The sequence below is a fragment of the Nicotiana tabacum genome, chromosome 19, assembly GCF_000715075.1.
Source record: "Nicotiana tabacum cultivar K326 chromosome 19, ASM71507v2, whole genome shotgun sequence".
In the NCBI taxonomy this organism is placed as follows: Eukaryota; Viridiplantae; Streptophyta; class Magnoliopsida; order Solanales; family Solanaceae; genus Nicotiana; species Nicotiana tabacum.
Genome location: NC_134098.1, coordinates 50637894 through 50662406, shown reverse-complemented (window position 1 = coordinate 50662406; position 24513 = coordinate 50637894). Strand labels below are relative to the sequence as shown.

General features: G+C 37.1%; 5 protein-coding genes across 5 annotated transcripts; 2 read left to right on the top strand and 3 right to left on the bottom strand.

Annotated features, from left to right (window-relative positions):
- Positions 1-427: 427 nt before the first annotated feature.
- On the bottom strand, positions 428-853 carry LOC142173478 (uncharacterized). Its single transcript, XM_075239074.1, has one exon. The coding sequence runs from the start codon at positions 851-853 to the stop codon at positions 428-430; it is 426 nt and encodes a 141-aa protein (XP_075095175.1).
- A 3072-nt stretch (positions 854-3925) lies between these two features.
- Positions 3926-5982, bottom strand: LOC107789005 (H/ACA ribonucleoprotein complex subunit 3-like protein). Its single transcript, XM_016610768.2, has 4 exons — positions 5870-5982; positions 5704-5774; positions 4365-4407; positions 3926-4200 (listed from the first exon to the last, which is right to left on the bottom strand). Exons 1-4 carry the CDS (start codon positions 5919-5921, stop codon positions 4103-4105), a joined length of 264 nt encoding a protein of 87 aa, XP_016466254.1. The 5' UTR covers positions 5922-5982; the 3' UTR covers positions 3926-4102.
- A 50-nt stretch (positions 5983-6032) lies between these two features.
- LOC107788996 (uncharacterized protein At1g03900) lies at positions 6033-8582 on the top strand. Its single transcript, XM_016610757.2, has 3 exons — positions 6033-6603; positions 7466-7741; positions 8293-8582. Exons 1-3 carry the CDS (start codon positions 6112-6114, stop codon positions 8359-8361), a joined length of 837 nt encoding a protein of 278 aa, XP_016466243.1. The 5' UTR covers positions 6033-6111; the 3' UTR covers positions 8362-8582.
- A 2037-nt stretch (positions 8583-10619) lies between these two features.
- Positions 10620-18982, bottom strand: LOC107813734 (DNA excision repair protein CSB). Its single transcript, XM_075237745.1, is given in 9 exon segments — positions 10620-11632; positions 12047-12496; positions 13023-13632; positions 14066-14118; positions 14120-14910; positions 16692-17100; positions 17270-17821; positions 17953-18060; positions 18441-18982. Coding segments are annotated over 8 exon segments (3639 nt in total). The 5' UTR covers positions 18046-18060; positions 18441-18982; the 3' UTR covers positions 10620-10951.
- A 1104-nt stretch (positions 18983-20086) lies between these two features.
- LOC107813735 (ABC transporter I family member 19) lies at positions 20087-23283 on the top strand. The gene is made up of 6 exons (XM_016639034.2): positions 20087-20323; positions 20462-20622; positions 21044-21095; positions 21446-21582; positions 21870-21956; positions 22707-23283. The coding sequence occupies exons 1-6, from the start codon at positions 20188-20190 to the stop codon at positions 22992-22994; spliced, it is 861 nt and encodes a 286-aa protein (XP_016494520.1). The 5' UTR covers positions 20087-20187; the 3' UTR covers positions 22995-23283.
- Positions 23284-24513: the final 1230 nt, after the last annotated feature.

The window sequence follows — 24513 nt, the reverse complement described above, 5'->3', positions numbered from 1 at the left end:
TTCAGTTAGATTGAATGCATTGTTAGCTTGTGTTGTGGGCTGCAATTTCTTCTGCTTTGTGAATTTGAAATCCTCTGGGAAATCATGTATCATATAACATTTATCAAAGTTATGACCAGGTTTCTTGCAGTAGGCACATATGCTAGTGTTCTTCTTTGTTTCAAAACTTGATTTCTGTCCCTTTATAGCTATTAACCTTCTTTCCTCTTTCTGCATAGTTAGCTACCACAAAAGATCCTGATTCACCTGGATAAACAAGTGCAACATGTATTTCCCTCTGATTTTTATCATGTCCAATAAAGGGTAGAGGAGAAGACAACATAATGTTGCTTCTAACTCCTATGAAGCACTCATTTAAACCCATTAAGAACTACAATAATCTTTCATCTTGATGTGCTTTCAAGTTCTTAGCCTTAGCTCCAGAGTCTCACTCACAAACACAAGCAGAAAAGGTGTTCAAGGCATCTAACTCCTCCCATAAACTCTTCATCTTAGTGAAATAGCTTGAAACACTAGTGTTACCCTGAATTACTGCACTCAACTCCTTCTGTAGCTGGAAGAGCTTTGCACCATTTGTTTGTCCAAACATTTCTTCTAGATCTCCCCATAGATCTTTAGCACTTTGTGAGTATAACACACTTTCTGCAATTTTCTTTGACAGGGAGTTGAGTAGCCATGACAATACCATGTCATTGCAGCGAGCCCAAGCCTTTTGGAGTCCAGAATCATAACTTGGGACAACTAGGGTTCCATCAATGAACCTCAACTTATTTTTGGCAGAGAGAGCAATGACAACTTCCCTTCTCCACCCTCCATAGCTTTTGCCATCGGAAACTGAGGAAACAAGGTTCATCCCTGGGTAATCCGAGGGAGAAGATAATATGGGTGAGATGAGTCAATTGCTCCAGCTCCATTGAAGACTGGAGTTACAACAGGAGTTGTTGTGGAAGAATCTGCAGGTACAGATTCAGTGGGTTGACCAGTGGATCCCATAGCTGGGTAGTTAAAGAAGATGATAGATGATGAAAAGAGACTGTTTTTGGAATTATAAAGGAGAAAATCAAACCTGCTCTGATACCATGTCAAAATAGAGAAGGAACGTAGGAAATTTTCTTTGTATTGATTGATGAAATCGTTTTGTACAATGCTTGTATAAATACAGTAAAAAAGAATCTTACAAATAACTGCCTAGTACAGGTGTCCTACTCTGATTGTATATATTATAACAAACTAATGGATAATCTCATGTAAGAAAAATATTTACAACGTATTATTCTAGCATGTCATGTTTCTAGAAGAATTTGTGCAGCCAGTTGAATCCTTATATAATTAAACTAGACATTTGCTTTAACTTGGCCTGATACCAGACGGAGCCCAACTCAATAGAACCCAAACAAATAAAGAATTCAAACTCGGGTCCAACATAAAAGAATAGTTCATCTTTCTTTAACCCAAAGAGAAACTCCAGATCAAAGCTTAGCTTCTGCCGCCTCTGTCTTCTTCCTTCATGTTACTAAACAAATTCTTCTTTACTAACACATTTCTGGGTTGTGCACCAACAGAGATACACATGTGAGCAATGATGGAAGCCTATCATATTTTGGATTCCCCATAGACAATGACACACCTCAAATTCTATCATCAACAAACAATCACAACTAATTTAATTCTAGGTGTTGTAAACCGAATGATCTAAATATATACGGGCATAAAATAAGAAATTATTCATTCCAAATTTTAATCTGTGCTAGATTGATGCAAATAAAGCAGATTCTTAATGTTAATTCTTTGGGCCAAAGTGAAATTGCAGGGGCTATAGCACATGGAGTTGAACATAGTAAAATAAGAAATTGATTGAAATTATTTATTCTAAAATTCTCCCAAAAAACTAATGATAGGTTCTCTCTCCACGGGAATAATAAGATCATTAGTCGAAGAAATTAAATATAACCAAAGTATATTTGTATTATCAGAGTTGAATCGATCATTCATATATTGGTAATTACTAGAGATAACTTTTGAATCTCTACAATATCAAAAACGTCTTAACTAGAACAGTCAAAGAAACCATAACAAAATATTGGACAAAGTTTGAACTAATATTTTCTGATATTGAAGATTCTTCAAAGGAACGAGTGCAAAGACACACTTGATATTAGAATCTAAGGAATTGATTAAATTTGTGAGACTTTAATTTCATGACAACTAAAATACTACATCACATCTCATGTCACCCAATCTTCCTGTTCAATCATCATATCCCACAAAATTAGTAATGTTGTTAGGTTTTTTACTAAGTTAGGAAATAATTTTGGATTTACTCCCATATAACTAAAATCTAACCAGCACTTAGCCTTTACCTGTTTTCTTTTATTATACATTGTTCCAACTGGCTTTTGAACTAGATAGGAGCTTTCTGAGAAGTTTCCAACAAAAAAAACTTATCTAGTCACTTGTCAATAGAATAATTTCTCAACTTCCGGAATCAAACCTCTCGGTCAACTTTCACCAAACTTATTTCAACTATTTTAATCAAATTAAATATATTTTCAACTTCAAGTGAAATAATGTCCAAATCCCTACTTATCAGTGCTTACAAGTTTTCTTTGAAAATTATTTTGACGGTTTAATATTTTGAAAGTAAATGAAAGGACAAATAACCAGCCTATGGAAATTGAAAGGAATAAAGATATATATTGAGATATAAATTTATGTAAGTACTTATATGAAATATGAGTTGGCAATAGGGAAAATTACGTGTATAATATCTATTGGATTCAGTCAAATAAAATTAAACGTGCACTATTTTACACCAGATAAAACTTAGTCGACTTGAAAGCAAAATGTTCAATGAGAAGAAAGACCAAAAAATTACCTTAGGTGGTATGTTCATATTGGGATTGTCAAGGCGTAATTCATGCATGATCCATCCAATTTCAAGGCGATAATTCTTGAATATTCTATTTTAAATTTCTATGATAATTCTTCGAGACAAGAAAGTAAGAACTGGAGTTGTCTATCATCGGGAAGCAGTCTTTATTTGCCATGTCTCAAATCCCTTTATTTAAGAGGAAATTTTTATATGTGAGGTGACTTTCAATAGATACAAAAATACCAAATAATTCAATGTCTTCACTTTATGTTAAATAATGTGAGGATAATTTAGTTTTTGTATCTAAAAGTTATTATTAGCCGTTAATAGTTGTTAGGGAGTTAGTTAATTAGTTAAGAATACACAATTAATAGTAGTGCATAAATATATGTACTTAGCCTCCACTAGTTAATACAATATACAGAATTTTAGCTCTCTTCGTCTCTCTCTCTCTCTCTCTCTCATGACTATGCCTTCTTCTTCCTAAAACCTTCTATGTAAACTTTTCGTAAATCACAACACAGTATCAAAGCTACTAAGCTCAGAAAGCTAGCTTACTTCTCAATTCGAATTACAAATTATATTACTTTCTTTGTTCATTTCTGTCTTCTGTCAAAAACTGCAATTACCAGATTCGTGAAATCTTGAATCAACAAGAAAATAGCAATTTCTGATGAACAATTGGGGAAAACACCAGGAATTCAAATCACTGGTGACCAAGAGAATCAAAATGTTGGAAATCAAGCAACTGGTATTGACTATAATCATCCACTCTTCTTATCCCCTGCTTTAATGTCGGTTGACGATTAGAGATCATTACAATAACTCTGCTACTGTCTTCTCCATGCTTTTACTTATATGACTATCTGATATTGTATAGATCAAATTCGATACAACCTTTGGCTCCTCTCATAAGAAGAGTTGGAAGACTTTTTCACCATGTAATTAGCAACATCACCTAAATAACAAGAGTTGGAAGGCTCTTTTTCACCTTGTCAACATCACCTAAACAACAAACATTGATTGTTCTAAAGATAAATAAACAGAGAAGAATTGCATGCACATCCATCCACCATTTCGACAATTAAACCAAAAAACCATCAACCGGAGATCAGGGTTTGAATTGCTGCCATGCAATTCGAGTTACAACACATAATGAGTCACGTCAACAATGGCAAGACATAAACATAATAACCATGAGTAGGAAGCAATACACAATAACAAAAAATTCTAGTACTTTTGAGGTGGCTTTTGGGTTGGAAGCAAACCAAATCGCTTCTTCAGAAGCACTCTTTGCCTTGAATATTTATCATCGGGTGAAAAGCGGGCTGCAAAGAACATAATCCAGGAAATATCAATAACAGCAAAAAAGAACTGGTCAATTGTCTGTATGTTGAAATGTAATACCAGTTAAAAAGAAAAGTCACAAACGCTTGTAGTTTGTACTGAAGTGCCAGCATAGATACAATAAAGAGAGGGACCTGTGGATTACCTGGGTGAGCGGATTCTGTGGCCAAACCCAGTGGTGACTCTTTCTACATTTATAAAAAGTAAAAGAAGTCAGGCCTATGTACGTGTTGAGAAAGTACAAGCAAAAATTCTCTTTGATAGATCGCCACAATCAAGAAAGTGAATATACGACTTGGGATGGCATGAGCAATAGCAGGCCAAGAAAGAACATAAAGTGGGGCAGAGGATCTGTTATGCCAACTGAAAATTTCCAGCTTGTTAAATTCCAGTTCATGAATCATGAGTGTCAAAATGTTCAATGTATGCTACGGGTTACACTGAACCAAAACAGTCATTCATCCTGCAAATCATAAACTATCACCAAAAGTTATCAATGCTGTCAAGCAAATCTCCCTTATCAGTATCTGGTTTCCCAGAACCAAATTTATCAAAGCATAAAGCTTTTACAGGATGTCATCCAACCAAGATGACAGTTTCAGACAGAATACAGTTTGAATAATAGAATTTAGGAACAGGTTAAACTTTTATTTTCTCTGGCTGCACTATAGCTACATTCAAGCACTACTGGTTCTATTATGTAAACCTGGAAGGAGAGTTCCATTTAAGAACGTCAGATGAGCTTAACTTAGTTGTAAACATGAATCCAAACTCAAATATCAATCCCAGACAAATGCCCAAAAAGGCTCTATACAAGCAAGCTGCCTTGTAACTTCCCTCAATGAGTAAACTGAGATTGAGCTTTATGAATAAGGTAACTTACTTTTACATAGCTCACTGTTATGGCCAGTACATAGCTTAGAAGGATAGATAACTCTAATAACCAATGGAGAAAAAGGACAGCTAAACCATCTGGTTCTAGAAAACCTAACAGGTTAGTACCCAAAAGCTCTCCAATGTGCCAAGCAACCGTTAGCCTAACCATTAATTATGGTGCTAAAACCAAGAGTTCCGGAGAGTTATGGGCTTATTTCCAATTCCATTGTTATTCTTCCACTATCATGATTTCTCTACAAATGTGTTAGAGATTAGTTCCACTAATGGCAACAAAGATAACGTACCTACTAATTGAACAGAAAAAGGTATATACCATATCAATTACTGGATCTCAAATAATCAGTTATGTCATTAATTGGGTGTGCCATGATTTTATGCTAATAATACATTAAAGAATTTTGACTGAAAAGACATCGTAAGCTGACATGTTCTGATAGCGTCCCCTTTCAAAACATGACAAAGCTTTGTTCAAGTCCAATACCAACGGAAAAAAAAGTTTCCCTATGAAACTGTCAAAGTGTGAAGCACAAAGAAAAATAGAGTACTCAATAAGACTAGTAAAAAATGATTTTGCAGAAGAGAAATACCTTAGTGGTGTAAACTTTGTCACCATTCTCATTGATGTAAAACTGGAGATACATCCTCGCTAATTTTTCAGCTGTTTACAGACAACAACAGTAAACAAGAAACCTCAGAATTACAGAGCAAACAAAAACTGCAAAAATGTTGTAGTACTAAAACCCTAGCAAGTACCTGAGCTGCTTCGCCGGTTTAAGGAGCTAAAAAATTGACACAGAACAGTCATTAGGGTTCCATTATAAAGAACGCGGAAAAATTAGGGACATAAAAGGAATAATGAAAAGTAAATGAGGGCAAATAAGTAATTGAACTCAGTCCAACACGTCTCTCCTACCAAACGTCACCTTCCTTCTTCACTCCAAAAATTCTGCACTCAAACGCCTTAGAAAAACTGAAGCCTTTTGATCTACAAAGCAATGTCGTTTGAAGAGGACGAAGAGTCGTTTGAGCACACGCTCCTGGTGGTGCGTGAGGTGTCCGTTTTCAAAATCCCACCACGGCCAACGAGTGGTGGTTACAAGTGCGGCGAATGGCTACAATCCGACAAGATCTGGACGGGTCGGCTCCGGGTCGTATCGTGCAAGGAACGATGCGAGATCCGACTCGAGGATCCAAACTCCGGTGAGCTGTTCGCGGCGTGTTTCGTGCCGCCGGGACAGAGAGAGAGCTCGGTTGAATCGGTGCTCGACTCGTCGAGGTACTTCGTGTTGAAGATCGAGGATGGGAGAGGGAAGCACGCGTTCATCGGGCTAGGGTTTAATGAAAGGAACGAAGCGTTCGATTTCAATGTGGCATTGTCTGATCACGAGAAGTATGTGAAGAGAGAGAATGAGAAGGAAGTTGGAGATGGTGAGGCTGGTGATGATAATCACATTGATATTCATCCTGCTGTTAATCACCGATTAAAGGTACTCAACTTCGTCTGTGATAATTAAATTTTCTTTTCAGTTTGGTGATTCAGTTGCTTAAGAAGGATAATTGAGTAGTAACTTAACCTAAATCGTATGCGTTTGAGCTATAATCGTTTTCTGGAAGTTTGTGAGTAAGTGATTTTCTGATAATTAGCAAGGAATATCAGTCATTCTGCTAATCTGGATTGATTGAAGTTAGAATTCCTTAGATGCTTTTTATGAATGTGTTTGTAATAGAATGAAAGGCGGGCTTTAAAGATATAGCTAAGTAGGATTTGAAAGGCAGTATACAGCTTAACTTGGAGTTGAGTTAATATAGGATGAATTTGAGCAAATGCTAGCGAAGAGGCAAATGATAAGATGAGCTTAATTTTGCAAATCTAGTATGCTTCAAGCATCTATTTGTTAACTTTAGAGCCTTGGAGATATTTTTTTTTTACCATGACTACACCTTTTCTTTTTGCTAGTGTTTGGGAGCATAAAATTGCGTGGTCTGTTTGATTCTTAATCGGTCTTATTCATCTTATTGGGTGTTTGTTTCTTATTAGTTCTAAGTACTGGTGCAAGGAAAACTATGATGTTATGTGGATGCCTGCCCTATAATTTGTTTCATTGAATTGGTTTTCTTGTTATTCTCTTCATTTCTCCAGTTCCTTGATCTTCTCGATCGGATTTAATGTTGCTAGCTCTGTCCCAGTATTTGATATAGCAATATGTTCATGTCATGATTATTGATTAATGATTTGTGTCAGTACTTGCGTTTAAAAGTAATTATAGTAGTTGTTGTTGTCATCATTGGATTATCCTGATAACAATCTTTGCTATTTAAGGGAATAACTTTTGGTAGTTTTGTGTATAGGAAGGTGAAACAATCCGGATAAGTGTGAAGAACAAACCATCTAGTGGGACAGGCATGCTTTCGGCTGTGGGATTGGCGGCTGGAACTACAGGAGCTGTGAATAAAACTCCAGCCCTGGCACCTCCGCCTAGTGGAGGTAACAAGATTAGGTCTCCTCTTCCACCCCCTCCAAATGATCCAGCTACTGCTCGGAAGACTTCTATCTCTCCCAGTATTGCTCTAAAGGAAAACACCAAGCATTCCACTGATCCGCTTTCAGATCTCTCTCAAATTGAGGTACTTTCTTATCATCCTGTTTAATGCTCCTTGTGAAGGTCGCTCTTTGCATATTGCTAAACCTCAAATCCCAAGCCTTTGTTAGTGCACCTTCAGTCAAGAAGTAATAGCTAACAAGGACTTTGATCAACAAAACATCCTAACAGACCTTTGATATTTTTTTTATCCACTTGGTTTTACTATTGTTGCCTGCTGTTCTTCTGCAAATATTGATGACAAATCTTATGATATCGAAATGTTGGAATTAAAAGGTATCTTCAGTGTGCTAATTTTACAAAAGAGTTTATTGAAGATACCTATGGAACATAGGTTGCTCTATCCAAAAACAACAAAAAATATGCTGTCTTAATTGTTGATTGGAACATTTGGTTCAATGATTATATGGTTTCTAAACCTATAGCTTTGTGGTGTGTCAGTTTTGATTTATATAACCGTATGATTCATGTGATATCTGCTTTTTACCTATTTACTATGACTGCACTATGAGAGATTATTTGATGTTGAAATGAGCAAAGTCTTTTAATAGCAAATATCCTTATTGGCATCTACAGAGAAGCCTGCCTTCAGCCACGGGATCCGGATCAAGTAAAACCACAGCAGCTGGATGGGCAGCGTTTTAATTTTGTGTATTAAATATGGCTGACATGTATGATCGCTGTTGTATTACCATAGTAAAATAGACCGAGATTCAGAAAATGGAAGAGAAATTTCATGGTGGTTTTTTCCTCACATTTTGGAAGATAATTGCAATGGAATATGTTAATGTACTTGCTTGACATCTGAATTGAGTCTCTGTATTACATGCAATAAGGAAAGTATCTTATTTTACCGTTTACACAAACCTCTGTCGAGCTTTCCAGAAGTAACAGATTTCTTGCAGTGACATGATTTTTGGAGAACGTACTCTTTATGTATTACAAATAATTTAAGACCAAGTCCTTGGTGTAATCCATTAATAGCTTGATTGGCCAAGCTGGAAAAATCAGTTTATTTTGAGAAGTGTTTTTTTTCAAAAGCGCTTTTTCAAAAGTACTTTCGGTGAAAACCAGTTTATGTTTGGCTAATTAATTTGAAAAGCACCTCTAAGCAGCAATTTGTATTTGGCCAAGCTTTTAAAAAGTGTTTTTAAGTGTATTTTTCTCAAAAAGTGTTTCTCAAAAAAGTGGTTCCGGGAAAAAACTACTTTTTTCTGCTTCTCCAAAACTACATTTGCTTCTACTCAAAAGCACTTTTTTTTTCTTCTAAAAGCTTGGCCAAACACTTTAACTTTCAAAAAAAATATTTTTTTTGAAAAAAAACATTTTTTTTGAAAAAAAGTGCTTCTCAACTTGGAGAAACTTGGTCAAACAGACTATAAGTTTATATGATTAGACATGCTTTTTATTTGTTGTGTTTATTTCTTTCTTTTATAGCTAAGTGGTGGCACAATTCGAAATTGGTGAATAATAGGTTCGTCCTTCTATCTTTCTCCACTTAAATATTGGACTTTTGTCTGCAATATAGCTTGAATATGTGATGTGCGTCTAACCCACATTTTGTTGCGCTCTTATCACTAAACCAAAGCGTTGAGCGCTAATTGTACTCTTTCTTTGCTCCGGAGGCTTTTGGCATTCTCTCAAATGGTACATTGCTCAAAAGAATCTTACCAGTGTCGGCACGAGGAAATGATCAAAATCGTCCTTAATATGGGGGTTGGATTATTTTGGTCCTTGATATATACCACTTAACAAAAATAGTCCTTAATATATGTGAAAAGTGGATAGGTTTGATCCTAAACCCTAAGTCGAAGAAATCACAGAAAAAACAAGAAACAGACGTTTTCTATATTCATCAGAAATGGAAGAAGGAAATAGGGAAGTAGATTAAGCAAGGAGAAGAGAGGAGAGAAATGCAATTGTTAAAATTCTAACAGATTTAGGGTTTAGGAGCAAACCGATTCACTTTTGACATATATTAAGGACTAATTCTGTTAAATGGCATATATCAAGGTACATTAAGAATGATTTTGATCATTTTCTCATGCTGGCATCTTAGTGCAAAATAGCTACACCTACTCTTTGTAAAATTTGTCTTCCTACTGTACGTCTGTCAACCAGTGCCACAAAAGTACAAATGTGTCGAACAAATAATGAAAACTACGATAGGTTGTTTTGGCTGCTGCTATGGTTCTGCTAAGACATCATAAGTGCAATGTAAAATGATTACTACTTATTTCTTTCGAACCATAAGAAAATTAAGTTATTGGATCATTGAATACAAACAGAATTTGGATTTTAAAGTTTTTAAAAGATGTTCCTCTTCGGATTTTATAGTGTATGTAAAAGAACTTTCACCTTCATATTTTTCTTTCTTGTCCTCATTTGGGATCTACACGTGTTCCCAGCTTTCCTTTTGGGTACCCCATCGAACAAATTTCCCAAATTCCTCAAATTTCATTTCCTTTTTTTGGGGGGTCAATGACTAGACGATGTTGTTCTCCTGCTAACTGTCTGTTAACGTGCATCCAATTTACTGATCCATAGAATTTCAACAAAACAATAAGAAGTTGAATTATATAGCTCTCTCGAAGAAGAAATTGTTCCTTCAGGCTTTGAGTAACTGAAATACTTCCAAACCTCTTACAGGTAATAATTGAATTTTCTCACTTTGCTCACTCCTCCAAAGTTCAACTATATCAACTGCAACCAAATAAAAGTCGACCTGCTAAAATACCAGTTTAACGGCAGCAAAAGTTACGTGTTACACGGTAAAAGAATAATAAGCAGTAAGTCCATTGGTTAAGTTAGTCAGGCAATGCAAGCATGAACCTCCATAGTGCTCCATTTCGCACATAGCAATCCAATGAAACGAGTAGCTACTGTGTAAGACAAAGCAAAAGTAAACAATTTCTTGCACAGCTTCATTTTTGGTGCATCAACTATCCCTGTTACAAAGAAAAACCAATGATTTATGGGAAGCAAAAGAATGATCCAACTATGTACACTACTCATAGGTCCATCAACCTAGAGTGCTATACTGACCAAAGATGCTGAGAACTAAAAAGGAAGTCTCTCAGCCTAACGAACAACCCTGACCCCAGAAGGAATGATAAACTTTTAACTGCAAAATGAACTTTGAATCATTTGAGATGTTTCTAGCTGCTATATGGTATGTCATTTCTGAAGAAGCAGAGGCGAAGTTTACGGATCATATGTTTGAAATAGGAAGGGGCTACTGATCCTGGTATTCAGGCTTTAACACCCAAAAAGATCCACTAGGTTGTTTATCCAGAGTCGCTATTTCCTTCAAAAGACCCTTGAACAGTGGCAGATCCTTTGATGGTACCCGGTCCCTGAAATGATCTACAATGCTGGCTGAATTGGTTTTCCCACCTCTCTGTTGTATAAACGTGCAGATCTGGCGAACCAACACCTCTGGCTGAACTACGTAGCTACAAGATGCACTCCGATGCCCACTATTTAGAGAACCTGCTCTGCCATTTGAGGTTGAAGCCGACATACCAAACTGATGCACAAGTCCATCACTAACGGCTTTCTCTTGGTTCCCCCTAATCCTAGCCAATAACTCCGCTGAAGATAATGCTTTTCCAGCAGATGCCCCAGCAGCAAAAGCATTTGCCCTACTAGCAGAGTCATTCAATGATTCTTCAGATAACTTACTGGTTAATTGAGGATTAACAGTAGAACCAAATTTCCTTTTAACAGATGATGGCCCCCCAGCAGCTCCTGATTTGCCAGTCCAAGTTGGCACTGCTACATTTTCTCGACTTCGAAGCATTCTTGATTGTCGCAGTGCTTCTGCAGCTCTCTGAGCTACTTGGGATGCCTGCTCCTCTAGCTTCAACTTCTCTTCATCATGAGCATTCATGATAGCATCATGATTCATCGCACTCTAGCAAAACACAAAAGATAAATAAGGCAAGTAAAACAAAGAAATGACTGAAATATAATAAACAGATTAGCAAAATTTAACTCAAAAACTAGGCTTAACATGACGTTGAGATAGAAATTGGTGTACCTAATTTTTAATTCAAATCCAAACCCACAAGATAACTGATTAAAGAACCATAACCCCCCAAACACCACCACCACCACCACCACCCCCCAAAAAAAAAATTAAAACCCCCACCCCACCCCAAACCCAAAAAAAAAAAAGACAGAAAATAAGGTCAAAGAATCTAAAGCATTTGCACACAGTGATCAACTTGATCTAATGAGCATCAACAGCATACAGTGACATATGGACTGGGGGTGGCTGGGAACACGAAGCCTACTGTGCATTGACTAGCGAAAATAGAGGGCTTACATGGATCCCATGAGCGTCAAAAAGACTCTGCAGGATGCTTGCTTCTCCATCTAACTCCCCATTGCTGTTACCATCTCCCACGTTTCCCTTGGTTTTTGAGTTGTTTCCCCCGCCAATATTGGAATCACCATCCTTTTCTGACGTTGCTTTAAAAGATCGTTTATCTTGATTATCTGGGGCCCCAACAATGTTCACATCTTCAGATACCTGGCTGAAAATGCTAGATGTTTCTGTAGATCCCCCATTTTCATCATCATTTAATGTAAAGAGATCCTTCATATCTCTTGCTTTGAAAAATCTTCTTTGCTGTGGGTTCTTCAATATTTTGTTGGTAAGAAAGTGCTTGTAAATCTGTCGATGATACACCTTCTCCTCTATGGTTCCTCGGGTAATCAATCGATACACTGTAACATCCTTTTTCTGACCAATTCGCCAAGCACGCTCCCGGGCCTGTCCTATGTAAAGGTCCCAATTAAACACGTTGAGCAAATATCAATTAATTACTTAGACATCCACATTATCCAAAAACAAATTACTTAGGCATGCACCTTAGCTCAATAGAACTCAATACACCTCTCCTCTCCTTGTGTGTGTGTGTGAGAAACAGTAAGACTGATGACAGCTTTAAGTTGTTCTTTACTTGTACCTCAGATCTTCAACAGAAGGTAGACGCTTAATAGGGGACCAGGTATTGTTAATTCAACATTTTCAAAATTTCTCATATATATATATATAGTTTTTACCCTATAATTTCCAGGAGATTCTCTTGCATGTAGAGAATGACTCCATTACCAGACCAAGTTTCACCAGAAACTTAATATAATGAAATTTGCCAAGCACCATTAGTCAAGGGGCTAAAGTATCAGAAGCAATAATTGGATTCCAACAACACAAAACAGCGTGTTCTTGAAAGACCAAGAATCTAATTCTCTTCATGATTGGAAAATCAATAACAAGAGGATAAGAGTAGAAGTACCTGCATGTCAGTTGATGGGTTCCAGTCAGGATCAAAAATGATTACTCTGTTAGCTCCTGTCAAGTTTGTCCCCAGACCACCAACTTTTGTTGTCAAGATGAAGATGAAAATATCATCTGTATTGTTAAATTCATCTATCAAAGCCATCCTCTGCTTTACAGGAGTGACACCATCCATCCGCCTATAATTGTACTCACAAGTAACCAGAAATCTCTCGAAAATATCAAGCATCTGTTGAGTTTGAGAAAAAAGGAGAACACGGTGCCCCTGTTCTTTCCATACCTTAAGCACTTCTGCAACAACTTTCATTTTCCCACTGCGTTCAGGATTTCCATAGTCTGGATCTCTACAGGAATGTTCTCTCTCAAGAAGATCGGGATGGTTGCAAATTTTCCGCATTACATCAATTCCATACAGAGAATTCCTGTTCCCATCAAAGATCTGTTCAACCTCAGAGCTAGCAAGAAAAGCTCGGTAAACAGATCGCTGCTCTGGTGTGAGGCTGCAGAAGAGGACATGCTCAGTTTTCTTAGTGAGATGAGCATTGACATCAGCTTTCATCCGCCGGAGGAGGTAAGGCATGATTAAGTCACGCAACACCACAGCGCATCTGCATATCAACAGAGCAAAGCCACATAATAATCCACAAACTCAATGCCACATCCCCTATGAGGACCACCCCAGATCCCTCAAGGGTCCAACATGTGCCAATTAAACCAGGGTTAGCAATAAATTTAGAAGATTACAAGCGCTACAAGTTCTAATCAGTATTTTCCCATTTTTAGCTTTCTTTTAGTTTACTTCTGCCCTCTCAAGAGCCGGGGCAAGCGGGACAATCAGTTGTCATGGACTACTACAGATTTCCTTCTTCTTCATTTCCATAAGTTCATCTAGAATTATATATAATAACATGAATAAAAATAGGAAAAAAATACAAAACATAGATAGTCCCTTTGCCTCCGACTCAGATGATAACCAAATATCAAAAGGAGAAAGTAACTACAGAAACCTACATAAACTCTACTGTGGGATAAAACGCCAACCTGTAAGCTGTGGAAACTTGCAAGGGTGTTGCATTAGCATACCCCCCAACAGAATATGGGAACAGCAAATTCAGCCTCAAACACAGGTAGAACTCCCAACTTTCCAGGGAAGACAAAATCAAACAATGACCACAGTTCACTCAGCTTGTTTTGAATTGGGGCCCCTGTCATTATGATACGGTGAACAGTCTGGAGCTGCTTGCATACAAGAGTAACTTCAGCATTTGGATTCCGAATTCGATGTCCTTCATCTAACACTGCATAACCCCATTCGATGTCAAGTAATTTCTCTCCCAATATACGGAGTTGCTCATAAGTGGTGATCAATAGTCCAGAATTTGATCTTACAACACGAGCTATCACGGGATCCCATTTTTTGGAAGTCCTCGAAGATGTGTTTCCTTCAGTCTCACTGTCAAGCAGATCTTCGCTTTCATAGTCACTTTCAGAATCTGCTTGCTTCTTTTTACTTGATAGATCATGAGCTGAATCATGTAATATCTCCACGTGGAAGCTGGGATACCATTTTTTAGCTTCCCTCTTCCATTGCCTCAAAAGAGTGACAGGACAAATGATAATGCTTGGCTTATACATATTGCTAAAATGCAGTGATCCAAGAAAAGATAAAACCTGTACGGTTTTACCAAGACCCATCTCATCTCCAATTATCCCACCAGCTCTTTGACAGTGAAGTTCCCACAGCCACTGTACACCAACCTTCTGATAGTCAAAAAGACTGTTAAAGATAGTTTCCGGGATTCTGAATCCACCTTCAAGTGCCACAAAAGGAGGTTCTACATCTTCAATATCCCCTTGGTTGTCCTCATGACTGGAGGTATTGACATCTTCAGCAGATAAAGAGACTTTAGTACCTTTTATATATATCTGTATGATGTTCATATGTGAATATTAACACCACCACCACCAACCCCCCCCCCCGAACAAGATCTTTCTGCTTGGACACCAAAACATTTGATAAAGCATATAGCAAAATCCAGAAAGATTCCAAACTTGAAGGCCTAAATATTTGACATCTAAACTGGAATAAAAAGATAGTTTCTATCAAGCTCACCTATCATAGTACTTAGACGACTACATCAGGCTTAACAAAAATTAGTCAAAAACATGAAACCGATATGAGTTCTTGCGATGGACCATGTAAGCTTATCTATCCTACCTTGTCACTAGATTAAACATACTACATGTTGTTGGCACCTATAGGCAAACATTAACTAACAGATCGGCACTATGAAGTTATTCATGTCGGGAAGAAAATATATCAGGAGCAAACAAAACCACAAATACTTATACAGGAAGGGACGGAGAATATATCACGAAATAGCAATCTGTTTGCAATTTATTAACAATATCAGTACACACACACACATATTTTGTGATAATCAACCCAATTGTGCTCACAGGTCCGGAACTCGGGGAGTACAGGTAGCATAAAACTGAAAGAATCGACCTAACCAATTATCGGTTTTTGTGTCGGTTTTGGTGTTTTCAGTCAGCTCAGGATGAATTTTTTCATAACTTCGGTTCGGTGGCTGGTTTCAAGCTTTAGATTTTTAAAAGTTCACAGGTTTTTGAGAACTTTTCAGTCTTCTCTTTAGCTGCTCAGCATTTCGAAATATCAAATTGTATTCATCCTTCCATCGATCCTCTAAGTTTTCTCTTCCTGAGGTTACAATATTTCCTGATCAGCCACAATTTCTTCTTCCGTTAACAAGTAAACCTTGATTCTCTCAAGCATTAGAAGTTGAAGCTTGCACTTCTAATCTTCCTCCCTATCACTATCTAAAGTTGCCGCCAAGAAGTTCAGTCTTCAGACTTCAGCCCACGAAATTTTAAATCGCCTTTGCTGGTGACTGTTCTGTCTCTCCTCCAGTCCAGGTAAGATACTTATGGTTTGGCATCCGAGTAAGCGACTCTTCTCGAAATTATGTTCTGAAGCAGCTCAGCCTTCAAAATCTGTACTCTCTCCTCTCGACCTATAGATTTCAAAGTCACTGCTTTCTTATCGTTTTTCTACTCATTTTGTTCTATGTTGTTTCGTTGATTGTATTCATTTATTGATTTTATCTAGAGAATGTATGGAATTTTGTTTATTAATTTGTGAGGTGGTGTTTTAAGTGTTATTATGATCCTTCTTCCTTGAATCAATTTGACAACCAGCTTATGCCCTTGAAATAAAACCGTCAATGCTGACCAGCTTATGCCCTTGAAATAAAACTGTCATAAACCAAAGCAGGCCTAAAATCATCCACCACCTAGCGACTAGCATCAAAGTGAACTTACTAAAACCAAAAAAAAAGTTCCTAGCTGATAAGGCCCAAACCGTAAAACGGAACCGATATAAAACAAACCAAACCAAACCAAACTCTACAGACCGAACCGAGCGGAATTAATTTCAGTTCCATTTCAGTTTTCCACTTCTAAAAACCAAAGTGATCGAATGCCCACCCCTATCAGAGAGTATCCCCCCTCCCACTAAAATACCACGGTTTAATCAATGATAAGGTTCGAGCTCGTGACGCATGCCTAACCCACACTTCACGCATTGCGTCCTACCGAATAAACCAAATCCCTAGGTGCATAGCACAAATCATGTGTATAAAGATACCTGATCCTTCATTCTGGCTTTGCTCACGAGATGCCAACTTTCTCCACTTCTTGCTAGGTAACGGTCTTTTCTTCTTCCTGGTACCATCTCCATTCTTCTCTGGTGTAGTCTCTAACGATTGAGGGATTTTAAGGGGTTTCCTTAGTCTTTGGAAAGGGTGGGTTGGTGCCTCGAGTTTTGGTAATGAAGCAGAATCAAGCAACTTGGTGGTTGGACGAGCTTGAGCTGCCTGTGAAATTGACTGGACAGCCTTGTCTATACTGGTGGAAGCCAGGTCATTGTCATTACTGTTTATATCAGCTGCAGTACTTTGTCTGCCAAAAGACTCCGAATCTTGAACCCGACGTTCAAAGCCTTTGAGCTGGTGGAAGGGGGTTAACATTCCTTTCCTTACCAGTGCATCTCTTTCCTACGACAGAGAAAATATGTGGTTAGCTTGAGAGCTCCATATGTTAAGGTACGATAATAGATGCTTACGTTGTACAAAGTATTACTTATTATTGTACAAACACAAATGCAAACATGTAGCTTCCACCTTACAAAATCTTTTCAATTTACAGTTCGTAAAAACCACATACTGTTTCAACAAATCCAGAAGATGCTGCAGTTAACACTGCATCAAAATCATCATCATCATCCAGCAATGTCGTCTTCCGCCGTTTGCTCTTCTTGTTGCTTGATTTCTGAACTTCCTTCACCTTTCTTTTGAATTCAGGTTGATCCTTAACAAGATCTCGTATCAATGCATCACGCGAAGTATCATCAGTAAAATCCAAAAGTTCTTTCTTAAGTTGAGCCTTCGTTTTGAGAAGACTTCTTAGACGATCATCAGCTAAAGCATGTTGAAGGTTTGAATCATCCAGAGGTGCCTGAATAACGCTTTGCTCACTCTCTGTCTGCTTTACCTCGCTTCTACCATCAGTATCTGGGACTTCCTCCTCATGTCTTCTGAAGCGCTCCAAGTGTCCAAAACCACTCTTAATCGCATCTATTTCTACTTCTACTGCTCTCAGTTTATTATACAAATCTAATTTCTTATCCTGTCCTTCTTCATTGCCTTTCTTTCTTTCCACTATCTCTTCTTCAGCACTCCCGGTAGCTTCATTGCTCTCCCCAGGGTGCCTTGTTGCCTGCCAATATATGAAAAAGGTCCATCTCCATTAAGTTACTAGATTGCATAGCATTAGCATATTACGAAACTAAGCAAAACTCCTGCTGCCAAATGATTTACAGAGAAACAGCATTACTCTGCAGAACAAACCTTTTCCAAGATGTCATGTTCAATATCTTCAGGATTTGCAGAGGTCACACCCAAACTGCTGAGTAAAATCTTATCTTCCTCCTCTTCTTCCATTTCTCCTTTTTCTGTCTACAAATGAAAAGGACAAAAAATCATCTTTCAGCAATACAATTCTCATTCCTGATATTCAAGAGTTTAGTGCATTGTGCATACCATATGCTCCCTTATTTGTTAGTTATAAAAATGCTATATAACATGCTTAAGACCACAAAGTTTCAAAATAATGTTATACCATATTTAAGACCACAAGTCTCAAAGGCAGTCCTTTGTTTATTAACCTCTGTGCCAAGTCACGTTACCTCACATAAATTGAAGCAAAGAGGGTAGTATTTTTCCTTTTCTCCAATTGAAAACAAAATAAGATACATATGAAGGCACCAGAAGAATGCATCGTGAATAAAGTATATTTGACCTCGTTATTAGCTAATTGCTGGTGAAAGTCCACTTACCAAATTAACTAGGAAGCAGTCACACCGAGAAACTCCCTTTACAAGCACCTGAGCTCGTTTGATTGATAAACATTATCCACATTAGTGTGACCACAGGATAGCCGGAGACACTGTTTTAATACCATTAATCTAATAATAATACGAAAAATTCAGCTACTCTGAAAATTGAAATCGGAGGGCCTGAATAGTCAAAATACTTCAAGGCTTTGCTCCAATGACTCTGTGCTAGAGAAACCGATTGGAGTCTCGCAATTCAGGATCGAGAGATTTCTCCTTTCGGTTTGAAGAATCGATAAAAGCGACACAAAACAAAACCCTAACTTGGGGACTGGGGAAATGAAAATCGTTGGCTTCGGCCTTCTTTTTTTCTCGTCAAAATCGTTGGCTTTTCAATCCGCGGCGCGCTTTTATGTCAGCGCGTGATGCTTCGATAGGCGACCGCCATTTCGGTTCTTGGATTCGGGGGGATCCATTTTAATTGTCTGCCAAACGGGTCCTTGTTCTCCAAGTTACGTGGCTGCTTGTAAGCCCTCACCTTGGCCAATGGCGTTATTTAATTTCCGGTTTCTATATGGGCAATACCCTACTTTAGCATTCAAAAATGAAAAATTCTATAGCTGTTTAAACAATATTCGATTGAAATTTTAAAATAATTTTTGAAGTTAAAATTAACAAAAAAGAGTATTTAAAATTTTGTTAGTGAAAACTATTATATTAATTAAAATACTATTCGAACTATTTATAATTTTATCTATATTAATAACAAATGCTTATGGCTAACCTATTATTTGTAATACTAAATTTTGCTACTAATAGTTATAAATGCTGAAATGTTAATTAAACCAAATAGCCTAAACTAGTTTTAAAAAAAATTATCTTTCATCTTAAATCTTTTTATTTTTAATATTTAAACCTGAAAATTCTGGTTAAGAGTTGCTAAAGTAGCTAATACGATAATTCACGAGAATGTCTAACATCTTTATGTCATTTTTGTTATTACAAATGTTAGTTGTAATGATATTTATAGCCTATTTGGCAAAACTTCTAAAATCAACTTATTTTGAGAAGTGCTTTAGCTAATTAATTTGAAAAGTATTTTTGAGCAGTAATTAGTATTTGGCCAAACTTTTGAAAACTATTTTTTTTCTCAAAAGTGCTTCTCAAAAAGTGTTTTCGGGAAGAAGCTATTTTTTTCTGTTTCTCCAAAACTGCTTTGGCGAGAAGGAGTTTGTGTTTGGCTAATTAATTTAAAAAGCACTTTTGAGCAGTAATTAATGTTTGGCCAAGCTTTTGAAAACTGCTTTTAAGTGTATTTTTCTCAAAAGTACTTAGGGGAAGAAACTACTTTTTCCTGCTTCTCCAAAACTACTTCTATCACTTTTTTTTTATCTAAAAGTTTGGTCAAACACCTTAATTTTTTGCAAAAATAATTTTGACCAAAAAAAATATTTTTAGCCCAAAAGAAAAGCTTGGTCAAACAGGCTATTAAGCATTAAAAAAAAAGTAAAATATGAACAAAAAGTAGATGGAGTTAATTCGGAGCTCCAAAAGTGTAGTAATCGGATCCGAGTCGGATTGCACTATACCGACCCGGGCTTGTGGTGGGAATGCAAACAGCAAGGTAACCTCCAATTGAACAGTTGCCAGAGTAGCAGTTAGGTGAGCGGAGCCAGACTAAAAATCGGGTATAAAAGCGACTCGCGAAATGGTTATAGTGCTACATTGAAAAGAACAGCAGAGAAAGAAGATGGAGGGAGAATCAAACAGTATTCAAGTCGATGGAATGCAATTCTCTTACGATTTCCAAAGTCCTATCTTTTTCGATTTCAGCCTAAAGATTTCTCCCGGATCTCGATGTCTCCTTGTCGGTGCAAATGGATCCGGTATGTGTTCCGACTACTTTCCACTCAACTGTAATATATATAATAATTGAAAAATATTTAGAAATGTATATTCATACTAACTCCTAAATATTTGGATCAAGTTGTGAGCCTCAATTATTTTTTCTATTATTGGAACAGGGAAGACGACATTGTTGAGGATATTGGCGGGAAAGCATATGGTGGGAGGAAGAGATGTAGTGAAGGTGCTGAATTTTTCGGCATTTCATGACACCCACCTTGTCTGTGATGGTGATCTGGCATACCTAGGAGAGTCATGGAGCAAAAATGTTGGCTCTGCTGTAAGTACTGAATAATGGTTTTGGTTTCCATATCTGCCTTTTTGTGGTTCTGTCTCACAATTTTCTGTGTGATCATGGGTGAATGTAATATTTGGGCATCTGCTAACAGTTTGAACCATGTATATAGTTGAACAAGTTTTTTGAATAAATGTAAATTTGAAGTACTTAGTCATCACCCACTGCTGCTAAGTAGCATTTCATGCAGTAATGTGCACCTACTAACTAAAATTCCGGATCAGCCTGAACTAGAAATGCACTTACAAATTATTCAGAAATGATTGTAGTTAGAGGTTTCTATGCTGTCTCCATCATTATTTACGCTTTCCCTTTTGTTTCTTTTTTAACTTCTTACTAGCAAAAGATCTCAAACTTTGTTAAGTAGAATGCTATTCTGAATGGCTTTATTTTTGCCAAAATTCAGGGGGAGATTCCACTTCAGGGAGATTTTTCAGCAGAACATATGATATTTGGAGGTGCGTAAGATCTTTAGTTTGCAAGTCTCTTTTTTCACTCCTGATGGCATTTTTTCATCAATTACTGGATCTATCAATGTGTTATCTAAAACGCTAGGCTTTCAAATGTTCAAACTTTCTTGTTTCGCTCTGATTTCTGTTGCAGCTTGCTCATTCTACTGACCTAGGAATAAATAACTAATATGAGTGTTATATAGAGGTGCTAATTTGTTGACACTATTTGGATTTTGGACTTTTTGAGATTCACTAATCATGACATGACTATTCCATATATGACTTTATGCAATAATGTTGGCTTGTTGAGTTTGAATAAAATTTCAACTTCTTTTTGTTTTCTTGTCATGGTTTAGTCGAAGGAGTCGATCCAGTTCGGCGAGAGAAGTTGATTGAGCTGCTGGATATTGATCTGCAATGGCGTATGCACAAGGTATCTGATGGTCAGAGACGCAGAGTTCAAATCTGCATGGGTCTCCTTCACCCCTATAAGGTAACCTTTGTTGCATTAGGTTAGCGATTGATTGTATTAGAGTTAAATGTAAAATGCATGTATCCACCAATCTCATAGTAGACAGGTCATATTTACAGTATGCTCACCACATTAATTCTTCTCAAATAGCTCCGGTGCTCATTCTTATTGCCCACGTCCAAGTTTTGTTTACTTAATAATCAAACAATATGCTTCCTGTGAGATGGTATTCATACTTTGATAATTGTCAGCAGGGTCATGTTAACTTCTTTGATGACTGTTTCTAATGGAGAATCACTTTCATCCAGGTTCTTTTGCTGGATGAGGTTACAGTTGACTTAGATGTTGTCGCAAGGATGGATTTGTTGGACTTCTTTAAGGAAGAATGCGAACAGGTATGCATTGTTTTAACGTGGAGAAAACTCAACTAGGTTTAGAACTACCCTGTTGGTGTTTGAATGGATGTTTAATACTCCCATCGGATTCTCCTTTTTTACTTTTTTCTTCCGTGTGTGTTGGGTTTTGGGGGGGGGGGGGGGGGTCCTTCATGTCTAAGCATCGAAACTGCATATGGAGTCATCAATGACATCCAGAGGCGGATCCAGGATTTCGAGAATATGGGTGCACCATTGATACTTCAGCAAAACTAAAATAAAAGGATGTGTTGCTGTCAAAAAAAAAGGAAAAGAAAGGCTTAAGAATAAGAAATTAAAGCAGTAATTTTGAAGGGATTCGATACCATGACCTAAATTTAGCAAGAAATAAGGGGTCAAAACCAGTGGACCACTTTGCCTCTTTTGACCATGAGTGCCATCAAATAATAATAATTTATTTTTCGCAAATTATGTACATAATATATATGATATCGTCGGAGGACCACGGGTTCACGTGAACCACTATTTACACCGTGGATCCGCCCCTGATGACATCATAGATTTTCCTTTGGCATCTACCTGAATCAAAACCCTATAGGAAAATTTAAATCACCTTTTAAGTAGTCTTCAACTAAAGTACAGACCTGTGGTGCCTTCCACATTGTGGTGCATGGGATTAATATAGCAAACCAATTAAGATATTGATTGTGCTAAAGATTCATTATAGACAGCCGAGAAGATTAATTTTCTGGCTCCATGTCATGATAACAGAGAGGAGCTACTATTGTCTATGCAACACATATATTTGATGGACTGGAGTCCTGGGCAACAGATCTTGTTTACATCCAAGATGGAGTTCTGAAGAGGTCTGAGAAATTACCCGAGCTTCCCGAGTTGAAGTCTTCCCCCAATTTGCTTTCAGTAGTTGAGAACTGGTTGAGGTCTGAGACCACGATTGAGAAAAAGAAGCCGGTTATCGCCCCACCAAAAGTTCAGAAATCCTCTCCTTTTGGCTCTTCTCCGTTTCAGTCATCTAGACATATGGCATATTTCCGCTGATTTATGCGTTCTGTTTTCAGAGTGGAATTAAACCTTATATGATTTATGAGTTCTGTTTTCACTGATTTATTCGTTCTTCAGTATGAGCAGCTCGGGTAATGCTGTCACTATCACGGGCTACACCCTTTGCTGAATTCAAAAGTAGGAATTATGGCAACTCAGGTTAAATTTACATGTTGAAGCCCTGAGGATGTGCCTTTACTGCAAGTATTATAGTATTCCATTCCTATATGCTTACACTAGTCACAAGCAATTTCATGTAACACCAAGCCACCAAAATATTATTTTTTCATATTTTACTTTGCAAAATCATCAATTCATTTTGCACCTAGCAGGCGTGCAGTCATTGTTGAGATGATAATTTTAGTCATTGTTGAGATGATAATTTCATCGAGTACTTAATGGACAATCAGAATCCTATGATCACGTTTCAGAATTAATCAATCTTGTCAAATCAAAGATAAACAGGTGAATAATTACATTTAGTATCTATGTTTTCGCGGATTTGTTGTGTGTAACTATCAAAAAGTGGGTACAAAGAATTGAAGAAAAGGCAAATGAATGATCTCTGTCACATGGTTGACTGTAAAGCATATCATGTCTTAATATCAAGTTGCCAAATATTCTTGCTTCAAGCATACTATCGCAACTTTGTTTCAATTTCAACTCAAATTTTGTCCAAAAGCATGACATATTAAAACCAACTACGGAGTACTAAAAGTTGGAACTTTAGGGCCAAGATTGCCGATGTAGAGAAAAATTAGGTGGTGAATGCGATTGATTGCTGGCTGATACCAAAATAGCCTGGGCGTACACAGAAAGCAGGCTCTCTCTCCTTTTGTCATTGTCTAATCAATTGTTGCATAGTCGTGTTTCTTCCGCTGACCCCAAACAAATATCTCCATTGCCTTTGCTTACAACTTTTTTTTTTTTTATGACGGTAGTGTTTGGATCAATATGTGCGGGCATCAACTAATTTATTGAGTATTTGTTATTTTTCATCAAAAATATCGAGTAATTCTACTATTTGCTGATGATTTGTTGTCTTATTTCCAATTTTCCTTCCTGAAAAAAGGAGAGAACTCCATTTATCAAAAGCCTAACAAAAAGATTATAAAAAGAAAATGTATGTACCATGTGACTGCGGACAAAATCAAAGTTCAAAGTTGAATGAAACATCCAACTGTTGGAGTTGATTTTTTAGTGTGTCCATTTCCTTGTGTGTCGTCGTTGTCCTGTACCTACTGACAAAGATTGGCTTCTATGCCTTCTATTCTAGTTTAGATTCTCATTGTCTACTTACATATCAAAAGAGTTACTTCAAGCTCATAACTGTTGGGACTTACCTTTTTGTTTTCTTTTTCTTCTTTTCTAGTTTAGATTACAGGTTATCTCACTATTTGGAAACAAAACATTTAGTGTTAGGGCAATATGTGAGTTGAAACTTTGTGGGAGTTATTGTGTTTGAATATGAACGTAATTCACTTGAAAAAAAAATGTTTGTGAATATTAAAGATTT

Excerpts from the sequence above, each read along its gene's own strand:
- LOC142173478 (XM_075239074.1), bottom strand. The coding sequence starts at position 853 with ATGAACCTTGTTTCCTCAGTTTCCGATGGCAAAAGCTATGGAGGGTGG.
- LOC107789005 (XM_016610768.2), bottom strand. The coding sequence starts at position 5,921 with ATGACTGTTCTGTGTCAATTTTTTAGCTCCTTAAACCGGCGAAGCAGC. Across the intron at positions 5,775-5,869 it reads AAACCGGCGAAGCAGCTCAG|CTGAAAAATTAGCGAGGATG; the intron begins GTACTTGCTAGG and ends GTCTGTAAACAG. Across the intron at positions 4,201-4,364 it reads CACAGAATCCGCTCACCCAG|CCCGCTTTTCACCCGATGAT; the intron begins GTAATCCACAGG and ends TGTTCTTTGCAG.
- LOC107788996 (XM_016610757.2), top strand. The coding sequence starts at position 6,112 with ATGTCGTTTGAAGAGGACGAAGAGTCGTTTGAGCACACGCTCCTGGTG. Across the intron at positions 6,604-7,465 it reads CTGTTAATCACCGATTAAAG|GAAGGTGAAACAATCCGGAT; the intron begins GTACTCAACTTC and ends TTTTGTGTATAG. Across the intron at positions 7,742-8,292 it reads CAGATCTCTCTCAAATTGAG|AGAAGCCTGCCTTCAGCCAC; the intron begins GTACTTTCTTAT and ends TGGCATCTACAG.
- LOC107813735 (XM_016639034.2), top strand. The coding sequence starts at position 20,188 with ATGGAGGGAGAATCAAACAGTATTCAAGTCGATGGAATGCAATTCTCT. Across the intron at positions 21,096-21,445 it reads AGAACATATGATATTTGGAG|TCGAAGGAGTCGATCCAGTT; the intron begins GTGCGTAAGATC and ends GTCATGGTTTAG. Across the intron at positions 21,957-22,706 it reads TTAAGGAAGAATGCGAACAG|AGAGGAGCTACTATTGTCTA; the intron begins GTATGCATTGTT and ends TCATGATAACAG.